The sequence below is a fragment of the Plectrocnemia conspersa genome, unplaced genomic scaffold (assembly GCF_051122295.1).
Source record: "Plectrocnemia conspersa isolate PC_06_02 unplaced genomic scaffold, ASM5112229v1 ptg000011l, whole genome shotgun sequence".
NCBI classification, from domain to species: domain Eukaryota; kingdom Metazoa; phylum Arthropoda; class Insecta; order Trichoptera; family Polycentropodidae; genus Plectrocnemia; species Plectrocnemia conspersa.
In genome coordinates, this window is record NW_028277175.1 from 23,734,865 (window position 1) to 23,752,436 (window position 17,572).

General features: G+C 36.8%; 1 protein-coding gene across 5 annotated transcripts; it reads left to right on the top strand.

Annotated features, from left to right (window-relative positions):
- The first annotated feature begins 1,900 nt into the window (after positions 1-1,900).
- On the top strand, positions 1,901-16,294 carry CycG (cyclin G). 5 transcript variants are annotated; one of them, XM_088197374.1, is made up of 8 exons: positions 1,901-2,135; positions 11,888-12,846; positions 12,912-13,046; positions 13,118-13,217; positions 14,057-14,247; positions 14,333-14,677; positions 14,750-14,844; positions 14,922-16,294. In XM_088197374.1, exons 2-8 carry the CDS (start codon positions 12,211-12,213, stop codon positions 15,010-15,012), a joined length of 1,593 nt encoding a protein of 530 aa, XP_088053500.1. In that variant the 5' UTR covers positions 1,901-2,135; positions 11,888-12,210; the 3' UTR covers positions 15,013-16,294. The 5 variants fall into 5 exon arrangements, with proteins under 5 accessions (XP_088053500.1, XP_088053502.1, XP_088053504.1 ...); XM_088197376.1 differs by having other exon boundaries at positions 12,218-12,846; XM_088197378.1 differs by lacking the exon at positions 1,901-2,135 and adding an exon at positions 10,427-11,004 and having other exon boundaries at positions 12,218-12,846.
- Positions 16,295-17,572: the final 1,278 nt, after the last annotated feature.

A 17,572-nucleotide genomic window follows, 5' to 3' on the forward strand; every position in this document is an offset into this window, starting at 1 on the left:
GCTTAATGTCAAAAACAAAAACTTAATATTTTGATGTTTTAATTATTTACGGGGGCAATTAGTTGTCTGGTTTTTAAAAATATTAAGTGGTTAGTACCTTTAAAAACAACGATGATTATTTGATAATTGAACATGGTCAGTAATTTTGTCATAAAGCTCCGATTGTGGCCATATTGTATAACCAGACAGTGAAAATACCTAAACTAAAACTCATTTAAATTATTATTATATACATTTTATTTTTTTGAATACTTATCGAGATATTTCCATTGTAACTATATCAGAACAAAACCTTTTTAATTGGCCCAATCTGTGAAGAAGTCTATATTAGATGTTATTTTTAACACTTTCTATTGTTCTGCCCAATTCAATAATCAGAATACATGTTTATTTCAGATATTATTTTGCTATAATATTTACCGGACAAGGTTTTCTTTATTAAAATGTTGGCGATATGTCAAATAAGTGGTGGTATGGATTACATGTAGTTGGTCGAAAGGCGTAGGATGACTGGTCATCTCAAGTGGCAAGGGTGACTTGAGTTAATCTCTGAGGTGGTCCGTCTCTGGTCAAACTCTTGTCGGTGGTTGGCGATTAAGTTTATTCATCTAAAAATCCAAAGATGGCGATGCATTAGCATCCATATTTTTTAAAGGGATGGATCAGATTGAAATTTCACTAATTAAAATACTGAATAAAATATTTTCTTATTGGAATCATTCACATGTGCATATGTGAAGTTTCTAAACTAAAAATAAACGGCTCGGTAAAAGCTTTCTTATTAGAATCATATTAGAGCTTATGTATGTAAATTTACTTCTCGACAATAATTATTTAGTCAATGATCTTCGTATCATTGGACATGTTTCTGTTTTTTTACTGAGAAATTTACTGTTGGTGGACCGTGGGCTGTTTCAGTATGGTATCTGTTAGGACGTGACTAAGGCTTGGATCGTGGTTGTTTTTTCTCTTAATAATATATCGTTATTACGAATGTCTCCTTGCATATCTGTTGGCCTATAGCTGCTTCCCAAACCGCTCTCAAACAGGAACATCTGTAAGGGTTAGAAATTATGCACAATTTTAAATATTCATTTTAAGTATAAGATACTATTAACACCAAGTAAATATTGATTTATTTACTGTAAATCTTCTGTTGCAACATGACAGGCGTTAGCCCAATACGTTACAAGGTAAACGCAATCAATAACTACTAAGTGGAACACCAGACTGAAATGAAAGTCTGTAAATCAGGGAGATACTTTAATAATTATATACAGTTTACAATTGATACATGTCACTATGCAACACCTAGCTTGGTATTGTAAGCTTAGAAATATATAGGAAAACCTAATGCGTGATGGTCGGCTGGAAATATGTGTATAATTATCACTAGTTCCGATCTCACAGACACGTTAGAAACGTTCAGACTTCAGCATTACATCATACAAAGTCTAAATAATACTTTGAATAAAACATGTCCGTCTTCTTTTGTAAAAACGCTTCATAATTGTTCATTGTGCAATTTTGAGCAGAGTATAGATGAGAGGCAAACAGTAATGGAATCTTATAAGAATGTACATAAATTATGATTGAAAATTTGTTTTCTCTTATTGCCATATTGTGTTTTTATATTAGGCCACAAAAGTAATGTTCCATATTTAGCAAATAATGTTTTTAAATTTAATTCCAACATAAACAGCTACAATTTTGTCCATACACGATGGTCGTTATTTATTCAGTTTGTATGAATTGGTTTATTTTATTGTACAAATCAGGCGTAGGGCGTTGTCCCCGCTCGTAAAATGTTGGGAGCGTCTGGTGCGTAGCTTGGCGTGCGCGGCGGTGGGGGTAGGCAGCTGACGCTTTGTTTACAACGGTCGCGTACGTGACGACGACCATTCGCAGTTTGACGCAACTGACGACGCTTCGCTCGGTGCCGTTTGGAGCATCCTTTCATACTTCCTTATCGATACGAGGGGCTCGCCTTTCATCGAAGACGTCCGTGCATGTGCCCGAAGCGAGAGTCCCAATGGTATCGCCGTCACAAAGGAACAAAGTCATCGACCATCGACATTCACACCCCGACCTCCATCTCGAATCGTCGGAGATGTTCTGATTCGATCCTGCATGAGGTGAATATAATTTGACGTTTTCATCGTCGGCCATTGTTCTCCGCCGCTCCAAGCCTCCCGATAGGGATGTGACATATTATGTCATGTCATATATAGGGATGTGATACAATTTCATTTATAAATACATTATTCATAAGGGTGTACATTGTACAGTAGACATTAACATACATATACTTAATCCGAGTTGCCGCCCACGGAGGCTGATGCAACATCTGTGCAGGGCTCGCCAACTAGCCTTGTTTCGCAATATGTTGTTTATTTATAAAATAGATTAAATACAAACGCCATTTTGTATTGAAACGAGAGCCACATAAAAACTGCCAGTTTGCCCTTGAAACTGCTTGTTTTTTTTACTCTCTCCTAAACGGCGACTTCTTTGTTCGCGTCGATGGTACATATTCACATATTCAAAATTGTGCATATCCTGATTTAAATTTATAAAAAAAAAATCATATCGCTGATAAAAATATGTACTCCTTTTGTATGAATCTTCACTCTTTTTATCTCAATATACTGGTATTGTTTTCTCTTTTTTATTACGATCAGATCGCACCGGACATCTATTCGTTCAGATAAATTTGAATCTTGGCCGTTGAACCCGCGACCTCACAGTGTTTCGCGTTTTGCTTTATTCGCAATCCCGTTTGCCTTCGCGGGCCGCCAGAGGGCCCGGCCCGTCTAGAGAAGCGTAGGCGAAAAATATTATTTCAGGGTTATAATAGTTTAACCCCTTACTACATGAAAAAAATATATGTTATAAAACATGTTAGGAAATATCGAGGAAAAATAATCAACAAAATTTTAAACAAATATTTTATGGTACCACTTTTTACTTCTAATATACTCGTCTTCGCTTGTATCGGGTATTTTGAAAAAACATCGGTTTGCATAAATATTATTTGAATTCATTTCACTTGAAAAATACTACATGTGGTACAAAATATAGCCATACATATTTATAGTACTTAATGCATGGAGTGCCAGATATGGCACTATAAAGAAACCTAATTTACGATATTAAAACGATTGTAAAATTAGTCAGTATATTATTAAATTCACTTATCAATATTGTATGTTTTTTGATCTATATTTTTTAAACGTATGTTGTACATAATCAACGATAAATTCCTGTTCAAACACGTAGCAATTTAACACTTCCAACTAACGAAGTTCAAATGACTACCAACGGTTAATGAAGTTTCTGGTTTCGATATCTGATGTCAATGTGGACGCAATTATGTTATAAAATATGCCACTGAATGCAGCAAGACAAAAAATATTTAAAGAAATATGTTTTTAAAATTAACTTGTAAGACCATATATGGCGCCGTATGCTACGGGAGTTAAAAATGGTCATTTCGGAAGCTTTTGTTCATATATGGATGCTGCGGAAGCTAAAAAAAAGTCACCTCCTATATTTTTATTCAAGGAGGATGTCTGGTCACCTTACATTATTACAGCCCTTACGGTCCACGTTATTTTAAGCTCTAAATATCTCATAAACAATTTATTTTACGCCATATTCTTTTTAAATGCAAGATACGAAATTGTAGATAGCGTTTCTGTTTAAATATTCTCACAAAAAATCTTTACGACGAGATAGTTATGCTAAATAATTCAAGCCGCATTGGAAATTTTATTATCAGCGTAGCTTTTTGTTTCATTGTAAATACTATATAAATCTAATAAGAAATAAACAGTAGTTTATAAAAAAACAATTTAAGTAAATCAATTGAACGTACTTATATATTGCTTGTAATAACACACTAAAATCAAACAATTTTTCTAGATAAAACAAATACATTTCTGTTTATCACTAAAACAGTCTAAATAAACGAAATACCAGTATAATAACAAGTATACACATTTGCCCCAATGCCCTTAACAAAAGGATTGTCGAATGTTTCATAATTTCTCAGATTTATAGAAATATATTGGTAAAGGTTTCCCTGTGTAATTGCTTTTCTTGTCGTATTCCCCTGCGTATATCCCTAAATTTAGCGATTTTCACATTTCCATTATTACAATATTAGTTTATATATTATGCGTATGTTTGCAATCGTACTTAGCCTTAAAAACACTCATCTTTGTTTATTTTCGATCAGCGAGTTCGTCCACTATTTCGCTTTCATTTTCCGTAGATAACCTTGAAAGATAATCAAGATTCAGGTCATATATTGCACTTTTAAGTATCGATATATCTATGCAAGTTAAACGGATTCTTTTGTCTCCATATGGTAGCTATAGCACGAAGCATATATATGCCCAGCCGGGTGGTTTATTTGGGGGGAAATCAATTTGGGCGTAAACTGGTTAGGGTATTTTTATATTTTCAAAACATCTGGTGGATTAACATTTTTTTTTTGTATAATTTTACACTCCCCCTTTGTTAAATTGGTTTATTTTCATTGCCGCTTTCTCGAATGAGCGTATGTAAAATATTCGCAATGTTGGTCATCTGAAAGAAGACGAGCCGAGCGGCACACGACATGCGTCGTTCGGCAATGACCCCGTTCGACCGCGGGACGAATACGAGGGGAAAGTGTTGTTTGCGCAAAGTGCGTAAATATGGTTGCGTAGAAATTTCTCAAATTTTCTCATGTGATAAATTTCTCTTTTTGTTCGATCGCCCCCCCCCCCTTCCCCGCGATTGATAATAAATTGATTGCACATTTTTGAATGTCAACACAACGTTTGTTTATCGGTTTTTTATTTATCATTTACGCAATGCGCAGTCTACTTTATCGCTCTGTTCGATTCTTTTGCGCAGTTAGCAGCGCCCGTCGAAAAGGATTCGATTCGAACGGCGATCGAATTAAAAAATCGGTTCCTGGCGCGTTCTTCAAAAAATATTACGAAAATATGCGACGACCCCGAGTCGAATCATTTCGTCGTGCGCTATCGCTCATTTTGAGGTCAGATTCTAAAAAAGTTGTTTACGATTATGCGAGCGGTCGCCATTGAGCGCACCGGTGGCAATCTTTCGCGGATACTATTGTTGTCGCTTTGCATTAGTAATTTCGGCATCCGATAGACTTAAGGAGGATAATAGCTAGAATAGGATTAGGTACGGTCTATTGGCGTATCGGTCGAAAGTCACGTACAGTTGCATTCGTTATGTGCACTGCGCGAAATTGCATCGAGGCCATCATGTATTTCGATACTACCCGACGCTTGCGAAACTCTCGTCCTGTGACATACCGGTCGAAAAGATTCCGGAGCGAATGTCCGTCTCGACGATCTGCGACCGACCGATGTTTTATGTATTTTCACTTTCTGATCGCAAGAGGAGTACTCGAATCCCGTGAGCGAATATTTTTAATCTCTCCGTTGTTGCAAACGACCATGCGACAGTTCCGCCCTTTGCCCTCGATACTTTGATATATTTAGGCTCGCCTATTACTTCGATTCGACCGCGAGGTCTAAACTCCAAAAATACTCACTTTGCCATGTCATTCGTGTCAGTATCAGACCTCTGTCCGAAGGAGTGCAAGGGCGTCTTTCTGGTATATGGTGTTAACTTCATTTCACCCTTTATAATACATGGATTTAATTAACAAGTATAATGCACAGTTGCATTTAACTCGATTGAATAATTTAAGGTTAGAACGCGTACATTTGAAAGTAATGTTGTAAATGTGCAATTAACTTCTGTACAATTCAAATAAAAACATTCAAAAGGCTGTCGTGTCCGTTGCACTTATTAGTCATTATGTATTAATCTTTTTAGTTGTGAGTGTGGTTGTCCAGACAGATATCCGGATTTTTTTTTGGAAAGTCACAACTTTTCATTTTATGGTCTAGTAACTCCAGATTTGAACCATGTAACTAAGCACCTGCTTAAATACGGTCCTAAAAATGAGTGCCAACAAATGCATTTTTGTATATGGAATAATATGTATACTAATGAAAATATAAATGCACTGGTAATAAACATTCACTGTATCACATATACAAATTTGATAAATAGTTTTGTTTTAAATCAAAAAATGAATGTTTATTTAACATTTCGACCACACCGGTCTCCCCAATGTTTTTGATTACTTATGCTATTGATGTATATATTTGTCAATTTGCGAATTTCTACATTTCTCAATATGACATTGATTAAAATTAGCATCGCGATGGGGTACTGTCGGATCATAATGGTTTTTAATTTAATACATATGTTTGCAGCCGTGTCTTTTGTAATAATCTTTTCTTATCAATGTTATCTTGCGTTCGAGAGTTCAACGAACTAGTTGTCGAAATGCAAATCGTCCAAAATACGCTTTTCTGATATGGCAATCTTAGTAAAAAAAAAATGCATTTGCACTTTCACAACTAAGTAACATTAGTTTTTTTACAGCGTTACGTTAGCTTTATGTAAAATACTGTCGTAACTATGTAACTATTATATTGAAGATTTTTTGTTTTGCACTCTTTTTCTCAGACACTATCCAAGATTTCTTTTCTGTTTGTGTGCTCGCGATTTTTTCTAGAATGAATTGCTCTATATTTTTACGCTGTTCTCTCAGCAGAATTGTTTTTTATAGTGCATCGTTGGGATGCTAGGTAATTAAATATATGTTGATATACATATTTTCAATACAACTCCAGTTTCCAAACTTTTTTTAAAAAATCCCTACAAATTTAAGGATTTCTTCGAATTTTTTTATTAATCGAATATTTAATGTATTTCATTGGTTTATGAAAAATAATATCAATTAAATGGACGCTTCTAGACCTTTTGTGGCGGCCGATCCTTTCGATGACTTTTTCGTACATTTCGGGCGATATATTGGCTATATGTTGGTTTTTATGTGCTTCAACGTTTCGGGTTTTTCGGCGTAGACACGACCTTACCCCACATAAAAATCCAACGGTGCTATATCGCATGATCTTGGCGTTCAATTGACGCCACCAAAACGTGAAATAATGCGATCTAAGAACTTTTCACGTAGAACATCCAACGTTGTATTGCGCTGTCTTGTTGGAACCAAGTATCTTCCACATCAATATCTCCGATTTCGTGCCAGAAATAATCGGTTATCATGGCGCATGATAACCGATAATTTTAACATTAAGCGATCCATTTCGTAAATGTGTTGTTGCAAACTAACATTTGACTCTTTGAACACGCGCGATAATTGACAGCTGTCTGATTTACACTACTGGCAAGATAGGAAACTCGAATTGGATCAACCTGTATTACACAATTTCATACATTATGAAAAAAACAATTTTAAAGATGAATGTAGCACGAATAGTAGTCTTAGCATTTAAAAAAAATCAGTTCGTACACTGTATATGTAATTAGGGTTTTTTGAGATGGAGGGAAATATGGGTAGAGGGTTCATATATATTTTATGACATAATGTCTAAATATGCTGTATTTAAAATTCAATTTCTGCGTTAGCATTCTTACAAAATCAATATTAGCGCTACGAGGATAATCAATCTTTACCCTTTTCTTTATATTAAATATCAGTTTTTGATCAAATATATTGTTTGAACATGCCTCCCCCCCCTCTCGTTGTCTCATTGTCATAAAATTTACATTTCGTCCTGGAGATCTGGCAACACTGTATGGAAGGCTTGTTCATATTGCTTTGTTTATTATTAACGAGGTCGGTTTGATAAGTCGCGAGCCGTTTTAATCATGCCACATTCGGTTCAGACTTACCTTCGGGCTATGTTTAGCGATGAGACCATCGCATCGCAGGCTACGAAAGCGAAGGTTGCATTTTTTATCGCGTGTGTGAGTCTCCTTGATCGAGCGTGTAGGGGTCGCGAACTGTGGCAATTCGAAAAAAATCGTCAGAGCAACAAGTTAATTAAAAAGCAATATAGGCCGTAATTGCGAAGCGGACACAAAGAGGCGCTCTTCTCTTTGTTCCGAGCTAGAGTGAAATTCACGCCGTGAATTAATTAATTAAAACGGGTACGCGATCGCGTATTAGTATTCTAGCGTTTTCTCCTCTTTCAATTTTTTTTTTAGAAATATGGCAATAACAATAATTTGAGGCGTTATGCTCTCGTTCGAAACCGCCGCGAAAACAACATATTTTCGACACGGCAACACCCGCTCTGAATTAGTTATTTATTTTTTACGTGTGTCGCTTGTTTTGTTTTTAGCAAAATATTTACCAGCACCACATAACGTTCACTTCGACTCGCTAAAAATAGATAACCCGCGTAACATTGAATTGGATTTGATTCGGAAGCTGGTGGCTAAATCCGACTGAGCGATTTATAAAATAAATTTAAATTAAAGGGGACTAATGATGACATCAGTACCTCGGAAAGCATATCGGGGGGGTTATTTCATTATATTTGTGATTCATTACGATTCGTCATAACGACATGTATTTGTATATTTTATAAATAGTATTCGCTCGCACGGACAAGCTTACTGTTATCGTTTCACGTCTGACTAATGCGATTAGCTGGCGGTTCATTCGAGATTATGCTATTATTGGGCGTAGAGTTTCAGAGATTCGCATGTTATGAAAGTTGTATGAGATCTGTGCTGTCGTGTTGCTAATTCGCTTACATAACTAACCGGAAGAAACTATAGATGCGTAAAATGCAGGGCTGTGGAGTCGGAGTCGGAGTCGTGGAGTCGTGGTGTTTTGGCCGGAGCTGGAGTCGGAGTCGGAGTCGTGAAAAATGAGCAACTTCGAGCATTTTTTAAATTATGAAATTTATGAATTTTTAATTGCGTAATAATGAATGTGTATAGCGTATGAATATTAAACGTGTAGAAAAACATCAAAAATACATTATAAAATTAAACTTTTTTGAGTCGGAGTCGAAGTCGGAGTCGGAGTCGGAGTGGAGTCGTGTTGTTGGTAAATATCGGAATCGGAGTCGGAGTCGGAGTCGTGTTTTTTTTAACGACTCCACAGCCCTGGTAAAATGTGTTATATTAACGTTGTTTGTATCTCAATTTACGTAAATTCGAGTTGATACGTAAGTCGCAGAATTGGGTAACCGCCTGTGCCAATATATACGTTTGTTTCGCGTATCGCTATTTGCGTCAATAGCCTGGTTCTGTGTCAGTACAGCTCAGTTATGGATCGATTTGGAGCTGCCGAGCCTTCGATAGCAGTTCATAAGATGTCGAACGCAAGTCATGTTTGTCTTTGTCGATTTTACATAATGTCGCTTGCGATCGTTTAATTTGCGTTATCTATCCGTTTGTTACGTCTATGTATTGTAGTCGGTTGTGATGTAACGGCGATGGAATCTCTAGGCTTACGATACGATAATGTCCACAAGGAAGGGGAGGGGGATTCTTTTATTTTAGGAAAATGTTTTGGTTTATATTAGCTGTACAACGAGACATGTGTATATTTTTAAAATATCCGGCATTATCGCGGTGTAATATGACACTCTTCTGTTGACAAGTGAGGGCATCTTTTCTGAAAGAGATTGTTTTGACCGTTCCAGTTGAGCTTAATAAATTTCAGCAGTGACAGTTTAGCCTCGACCTAAAATTCGAAACGATTCCAACATGCACAATAAATATTTACTCTGATAAAGTCCACTTTTTGATGTTAGTACTAATGTGTTCTAAATTTTTGTCATTTTTGTTTTACACTTGAGTATTATATTTACAGCAAAAATATGTGTGACGCAGTTTTGCCTTCAAAATGATTTTTTTTTAGTGTGAAATTGTTTCTTTCAGTTGGAATTGTTCTTCACTTCTCTCCACATTAGTATCCCTTTTTAATTATTTTTAATCAAAATATTTTGCTATTTTGTTAAAGAGCCAAAAGAGAAAACATTTGTGCGCACATTTGTAGATAAACAGTTTTTTGACTAAGTGTTGTTTTGGAGTTTCTTGGTGATAGTTGACATGAGACCTGAAGCGGCTTTACTTATCGAACAATCCAATGCATACATAGTCAACATATATATGTATTGTGTACACCTGTACACAATACATATACACAAAAATGTTGTTTGAAGTAAAATAAAAACATTAACTTCTCGTAGCTATCGCTGAAAACATGCTCGAGTCTTAACTAAAGGCTAATTTATAAACCGCAACTGAATGTCGCCTATTCTATTTTAGGGGAGTAATATAAATAACTTGAAATAAATAAATAATTGTATATAAGTATTTATAACTACATTTATACTTCATACGTGAAATTGTAACATAGTCGAAATTATTTCCATTGTTGTAATTGCTCAAAGTTCTGTTTCTTTTCTTGGAATTTGAGTGGATTTTGTTCGCGTTCGCGAACCCCCGTCGTTCGTGAGCGCGTGTGACGCAACTCACTTTTCGTCGTTAAGTTGGTAGGTGTGGCGCGAGCTGCGGCCGCTTCCGGTGGCGGCCCGTTGGCTGGGCCCTGGGCCGTAGCCCCCGGCGGCAGCCGCAGCCCTGCTTGCGGCCGAGACTCGCGCCCTTTCCTCGCCCTTCGACTCCCCCGAACGACCCTGACCCAAGCATCCGGGTGAGTGTCCCTTTCGTGCCTTACGACGCTTCGCGCCTCGGGCGCTGCGCCCTCATCTCCCCCATCTCCACCATCTCCACAATCTCCACTCATCGCTCCTCTAATCCGTTATAATAAAATAAATTGTGCAACTGCGTCTCGGCGGCCATCTTTGTTTCCTGTTGCTATCGACGATTTTCCGATCGAGTCGATGTGCGAGCGAGAGGGACGTATAAATTTGTATAGCTCCGTCTCTCGCGCGCGCGGTGACGTCAACCGACTAGTTAGCGCAAGTCGAGTTTCATCTTCAGTGTAGTTGCGGACGCCGTTTCGGAAGCATTTCTGAAAAACGGTCTTCTAGTACTGTACTACATTTTGATATATAGTTCACTCTTGGTTTATATACATATATCTTCGTTACAATGGCCGCTTCAGCTGCTCAGGTAATTTAAAAGACAATTTTGAAAGTCGCTATTGTCGCGTTACTTTCGCATTTCAGTTATATCTTATTATTCTGCACTTGTGTAGTATTTAGGAGGCGACGGTTGCACTTGGATCTTTCCCTTTTTTCCATTTTCCTCTGCCACGTTTCCTATATGACATAACCTCAATTTGGGACAATTGATTCGTTTCATTTTAATTGATCGGATTTGTGTCGTATGTGGTTGCCACGTGTCTAATAGAGCTTAGATGTAGTTTATACCAGTGTTCAGCAACCCTTGCGGTATTTCGGACCCCCCCCCTACCTCGCCATATGTGTTGAATCACTTCAAAAAAAATTTTTTTCCTCAAATTTTATATAAAAGCTATAGGGATGTAAATATATTTAAAAAAAATTTTTATCTAATCACATAAATATCTATTTTAACCATTTTTCTGGTTTTGATGAGGCGACTTTATATACTATTTTTAGACAAAATTATTGAAAAAAAAGTATAAAAAATGCAAGAAGACCCATGGCAAGAACATGTAACTCTCGGTTAATTCTTCCTAGCTAAAAAATATTCTGGCTGCGAAAATTTGCTAGATTTTCAAACAATACGGCGGCTTTAGGTTGGCTAATGAATCATAGTTATTTGCAAGGTTAATTTTTTATGGCCTTTATTATATCATCAAATGCTGTTATATCAAAAAAAGTTGCAAAATGAAAACCATTTATGGTGACGCGTTCTTCTAAAATAGATAAGTTTAGTTAAATAACCGTTTTTGGATAACAAGTGTGCTCTATTGAAAGGCCACACGAAACTTAGTTTGGAATGTGGCAACCCTTATTCTATCCATATTTCGATTGTCGTGTCGTGTATACTTATGATTTTTTTTCTCCAGTTCAAGGTAGCTAATTGTTGAATTGGTGTTAAAAAAGGAGCCGTACAGTAGAGCGTTCAACCGCCGCTGTATAGTAGTACCTGAGAAGCGTAACTTGCGTTCTTTTGAAAAATAATCTGAGGGGTGGCACGTCGATTGCTCGCCGTCTGTTTTTCAACAAAACGACTCGCTGAGTTCTCGACCGCCTCGTGGCACTGTTCGGACCCCCGGTCCTTGCAAACCCGAGGTCGCCTGACGATATTCCGAAGTTCGCCCGCGACCCTCTCGAGGCGTCGCAGACGTACAAACCTTCGGTAGTCGTTAACCCCTTGCTTTTTTCCACAATGTCAGGTACTAGGCCCTACTCGCCCGGTTTCGGACGTCACTGCTTTCCCATTGACGGCGGCGCGGCGATGCAGAGGCAGCCGGAGCCGAGCGATGGGAGGCCGAGGGTCCCGGATGTCGGCGTTCGACGCTACAACCCGTCGTCGCACCAGTCGAAGCGAGGCAAGACTCGCTTCAGGGACGACAGATCCAGGAAGCACCACACCCACCCCTCTAACATTGGAAGGCATAACGTGAAAAAGTACCACGAGAGCAATGCCAACAGATGCGATCCGTACGTCACTTCTCCCATCAAGAAGAACAAGCACGAGAAGAGACACTCGGAAGATTACGCAAGCCTGCCTTCGGAAGCGGCGGAGACCGTTCGTAGCGATCAGCGGGAGAGCGACGATCGCGTCCACCTGAAACAGCAGCCTTACAGCACCGACGCCGAGATGAAAACTGTCGAGAGCGAAGTAGTCGTCGAATCGACGAACAGTACGGTAGATCTTGAGGCTAGCGCTGGACCTGTGGACGACGGTTTCGTTATGAGTGAGCAGGATTACGACGTGGACGCGTTGTACGTCACTCTTAGGGAATACCTACAAGTGGAGAACAAATTTCAACCGAGGCTCTATCTTCCCGTCAATCCGCAGGTATGCCGATTTTAAAATTAAATTTCAAAGTATGATTGTGTTAATGTTGATTTTGGTAATTATAGAGAGGCGAAATCGGCGCCGGAACGCGCGACGGAGCCGTTCACGTGCTACGTTGCCTAAAAGTATGGTACGATCTGCCCACTGACGTTCTGTTTCACTCCATAAATCTGCTCGATAGGTTCCTTACAAAAATGAAAGTGAGTATCGTTTTTTCGTGATCGATTCGTTAGTGATGTTTTTTCGAAACTAATTTGAAATTTTTAAACAGGTTCGCCCGTGTCATATCTCCTGCATATCTGTGTCTTGCATGCACATCGCTGTAACTTCTCACCATCCACAAATGCAGCCGATCAACACTGAAGATTTAGGTAATTATTGTTCTTTCTTATTGCAAAAATATTAAGGGTTCTCAATAAATTGTTCATAGTTTTTTTTTTTAACTATATGAATATTGAATTAAAAAGGGATAGAGAAAAAAGAACATTAAAGTATATTCGTAAATTTTTTCTCAGAAATATTTTTTTATTTATCCAATTAGTGCAAAAAGCCAATTAATTGCCTGTAAAATATTATTCAATTTAAAAATAATTATTAGTTACTTTCATAATCATTGCAACTTTTTGAATTTTACAAAATATGCTGTTCGAATTACTGATCAGTGGGAGTGTCATTATTATTATGTTTTGATCAGGTGCGTCATTTCAGCTTTTTCATATCAGCCACGATTTACTTAAGCAAAATCGATCATTTTAAATAGATTATTTTATTGAATTTTTTGTACAAACAATAGCTAATAATGATTAAAACGAATTTAATATACATTAATAGATCAGATCTGTATTTGCGTTAAACAATAATGAAGTGTAGGTTTTTCCAACAGTTTGTTTAGTTAAACGGACGAATTCTGCATATTTCGGTCATAGTAGAGATTACCGATAAACATACTATTCACAAATGTTTTTCGAAGGCATAAAAGCATTTTCTACAAATTTAATTTTTAACAAAAAAAGGCTGAAATTTTCTCTAGAAATTTTTCTCTCAAGCATGACCAGGGAGGGGTTAACCTATTTTGTAGATAATGTGCTATGATTTGAAATTATTCTTATAGAAGGATGACCGTTAAATTCATTTTTATATCATCTGCAATTAAATTTATTATATAAGCTGCTTCTTGCACCCGTTACTAATTTATTACTTAAATTTTCAGTTTCCATATCGCAATGCAAGTGCACCGTCGGCGATGTGAAGCGCATGTCGGCAATCATTGAGCAAAAGTTAGGCGCCGTCGGCGAGTCGATCACGCCTTTGCATTGGATGCGCTTACTTCTGAAACTGATTCGTTGGGCGTCTGTCAATCTCTTGGGTCTGCCTTCTCAGTTTGTCAACCGTTTACTTCAGGTAACTTTTGATTCAACGTCACATTGAAGCATATTACAATAATGAATTTATTATATAATATCCATATTATACGTATTTTAAACAGGAATCCGAGATGATTAACAAACTGGAAATCTTGTCATGCGATGCCAGCTGTTGTAACATCCGGGCCTGCGAGCTGGCGCTCGTCCTGCTCTGCACGCAACTCGATTCACATTTGTCCGCGATGCAGAGAGACTTGTCCATCGATCCCCAAAAGCAATCCGAAATCCACAGCCTCATGGGAATAATCGATTTCGCCATGGAGCTGCAGAGAATCTCTCAGATCGGGGACGAGTCTTTCTTCACGTCGCACCAGGCCGTCGTTTGCGTTCTCGAAAGGTACAACACTCGTCAGAAGACTCCGCATCGTCAATGCTTAGTGTGGCGAGTCAGCTCGAGAACTCTGAAGGTAATTACTATTATATTACTTATTGATTTAATTATATTCGACTGTGTTAATTAATGTTTCTTCCATTAATAGGTACTTCGTCCGACAGACAAATTAACCAGCACGCTGCCTACTATCTTAGAACAGCAGTATTCGTCTAGCTCTAGCCAACAAAGTCAACGCTCTAGGTGTGTATTTGTGATACTAAAAGTATCAATTACTTGAAATTTGGCGTTCGTAACTCATTTTATTATTTTGTTCTTAGATCCGGTAGTGAGAGTTCCGACGACCTGAACGAAGACACAAAAGATTGGCCCACTAGTCCAGTAGTGCCTGTACTATGCAACAATAACTGATTTTCAGTCACCGTTTTGTTTTAAGAATATATGCATTTTTGTAATGTTAAATGTCAAAAATCGACGATCTGATAGTGACATAATTTTGCCGAGTATTTATTGTATTTATTATTAATCACCATCATTATTCGCAATAGTCTCTAAGTCACATTGTTTATTTCAATCTCAATTCATTATTAAATTTATATAAAATGCTAATCACAATGTGTGCGTGCGTGTGGACGTTTCTGGATGTTTGCTTGATATTGCGGTTTATTTTAAGTGTGACGATGTAAGATACTTGATCGTAAAGTCTTATCTATATTATATTTATTATTGTATGTTTTACACACATCTACTGTATGTGGTTATACATATACAGAGCCACAGGGTATCGTGGATAAATAGCGCTATAAATAACTTTACTTATATATGTGATGTAGTTGTCTCCTTTCGTCGCGGTGGAGATGCGTAGATTATGTAAAATTTATTGAAGAAAAAAAAATATAAAAAAATGTGATACTAAAGTTAATAAAATCGAAAAAAAATATATTATATAAACTTTATATTTATCAATAGAATTAATGAGTTTAATCTTATGAATATATGCAACTCGATGTGTTATCACCAAAGTCATAACTGTGCGCGAATTGCGTATCACCGTTCCATTGTTGATTTGTGTTTATCGAACCGATGCCTTTAGTCGTTTTTGAGTTGTTGAATCTTTTAATAACGGCTGTTTAACGTTCTATGTAATATTAGGGGGTCGAAGTTAATTATTGTGTAGGTGTAAAAATGGCATTTGTGTATTCAGCTTGGAACGAGAATCTTTTTATATTGATTGAGTGCGGTTGTTTGACGGCGAGAGAGATAGAGACCAGCGGTAGGGACGCCAGTGTAATTTCATTTATTCGTAAAATATTTATTTAAAAAAGTATATATACATATATATGTATATTAAAAAATCTCAAATTTTTAATTAAAAAAAAAGTACAAAAATTATTTAAGATTATGAAAAAAAAGTATTTTATATTTATTAATGATTAATTATGTATATGTGTCTAAATTTGACATCTGCGCATGCAAAAGTCTCCAAACAATCATTGCAATTTTACCTTTACATTTATATGATGTCTGTGTTTGTTTGGAGATTTTTTTACTGTAGTAGGTGTGTGTATTTTTTTTGGTATGTATTATGTATAAAAATTAATGAATGTAATTTGTAATTTTTGAGAAGGATGAAAAGATTTTTTTGAAAGGACAAATAAATTCAAATTCTCCGCTTTTAAGGAGAAGAAATTGATTTGACGGTTTTATTTTGCATACGCTTTTCATTGAATTTTCAGATGTTTTTCTTCTTTCTGATATTTTAATTACAAGGGAAGTATCTCACCGCTTGCGCTCGAAAGAGCAGCTCCGACTTCGGTCTCTGACTCGGAAATATGCTGACAATGTTCGGAAGCGCTCAAAGCTGGCCAAGTCGACTGAATTACCCCATTCTCGGTAACCTCGGACAACTTCCGAGAGATTTTAGAGCGGGCAGAACCGAACTCGACTGAAGTAACCCACTATATTCTCCGTCCTTGGCCAACCTTGGCCAATTTCCAGAGTAGTGCAGGCATGAGAATGAACAAGAAGTGCACTTTTTGTAGCAATATTTGGGGCCTACACTAATGAATGACAGGCAATCGCTAAATGCAACTTGCAAATGAAGGGAAAACGAAAATATCAAAAGATTTCTTAAAGAAAGAAATCCAACAGTTGCGTGATTATGACTCATTACGTTACATTGCAACAATATTTATGGTTTCACTTGTGAGAAAGTGGATCTATTGATGTAGAAAGATATATTTTTGGTAAACTGATGAAGTAATGGTAAAAAGTAAGTTATTTCTTATTCATTTTAATTTTAAATCAAGCATTCAGAAATTTGATTTAAAATTAAAAAAAATATTTTTTGTGAAACTTGTATTTGTTCTAGAAAAACATGGTTTTAATTAAAAAATATGTAAGGCGTCTTTTATAAATTCTCAAGAGAAATTGCCATATAAGAAAAACCAAGAATAACACACTTCAAAAACGTAAACAATGGACGTTTACCAAACCCTTCCAAATACATAACCAGTAGTCGAAATTATTTTTTTGACCATAAATAGTATATAATTGCGCTCCTTACTGATACTTACGTTCTCATTAATTTGCGTATGACTGGAAAGTCGCTGGATAATACTCAATTAGGAATGACTACCTTTCAGAAATACATATGCGCTGTATAGCCTAATTCAGGGGCTGGAAACTGCGGCCTTAAGGCCGCATGTGACCTCTTGGTTTCTTTGGTGCGACTTGACTAACCCGACAGTTTCTAATACGTTTATAAAACATAATGATTCATGAAAATAATGGTTGTGAAATATATTGTAGTGACATATAGCTATATTCTTAATATTGGTATGTATTTATATAATTCAGTCTATTTTTTTGTGCATTACAGATATTGTTACAAACAATTTGTACAGTAAAATAATTGCTAGCCATTTGCAACAGGCGCGGGCGGTGAGATAGTTTCCCTCTCGATCGCTCG

Bases quoted from the DNA above. Each gene is read 5' to 3' on its own strand.
- CycG (XM_088197374.1), top strand. From the start codon at position 12,211: ATGTCAGGTACTAGGCCCTACTCGCCCGGTTTCGGACGTCACTGCTTT. The intron at 13,218-14,056 runs GTAATTATTGTT...TTAAATTTTCAG, and splicing joins GATCAACACTGAAGATTTAG to TTTCCATATCGCAATGCAAG. The intron at 14,248-14,332 runs GTAACTTTTGAT...TATTTTAAACAG, and splicing joins TTGTCAACCGTTTACTTCAG to GAATCCGAGATGATTAACAA.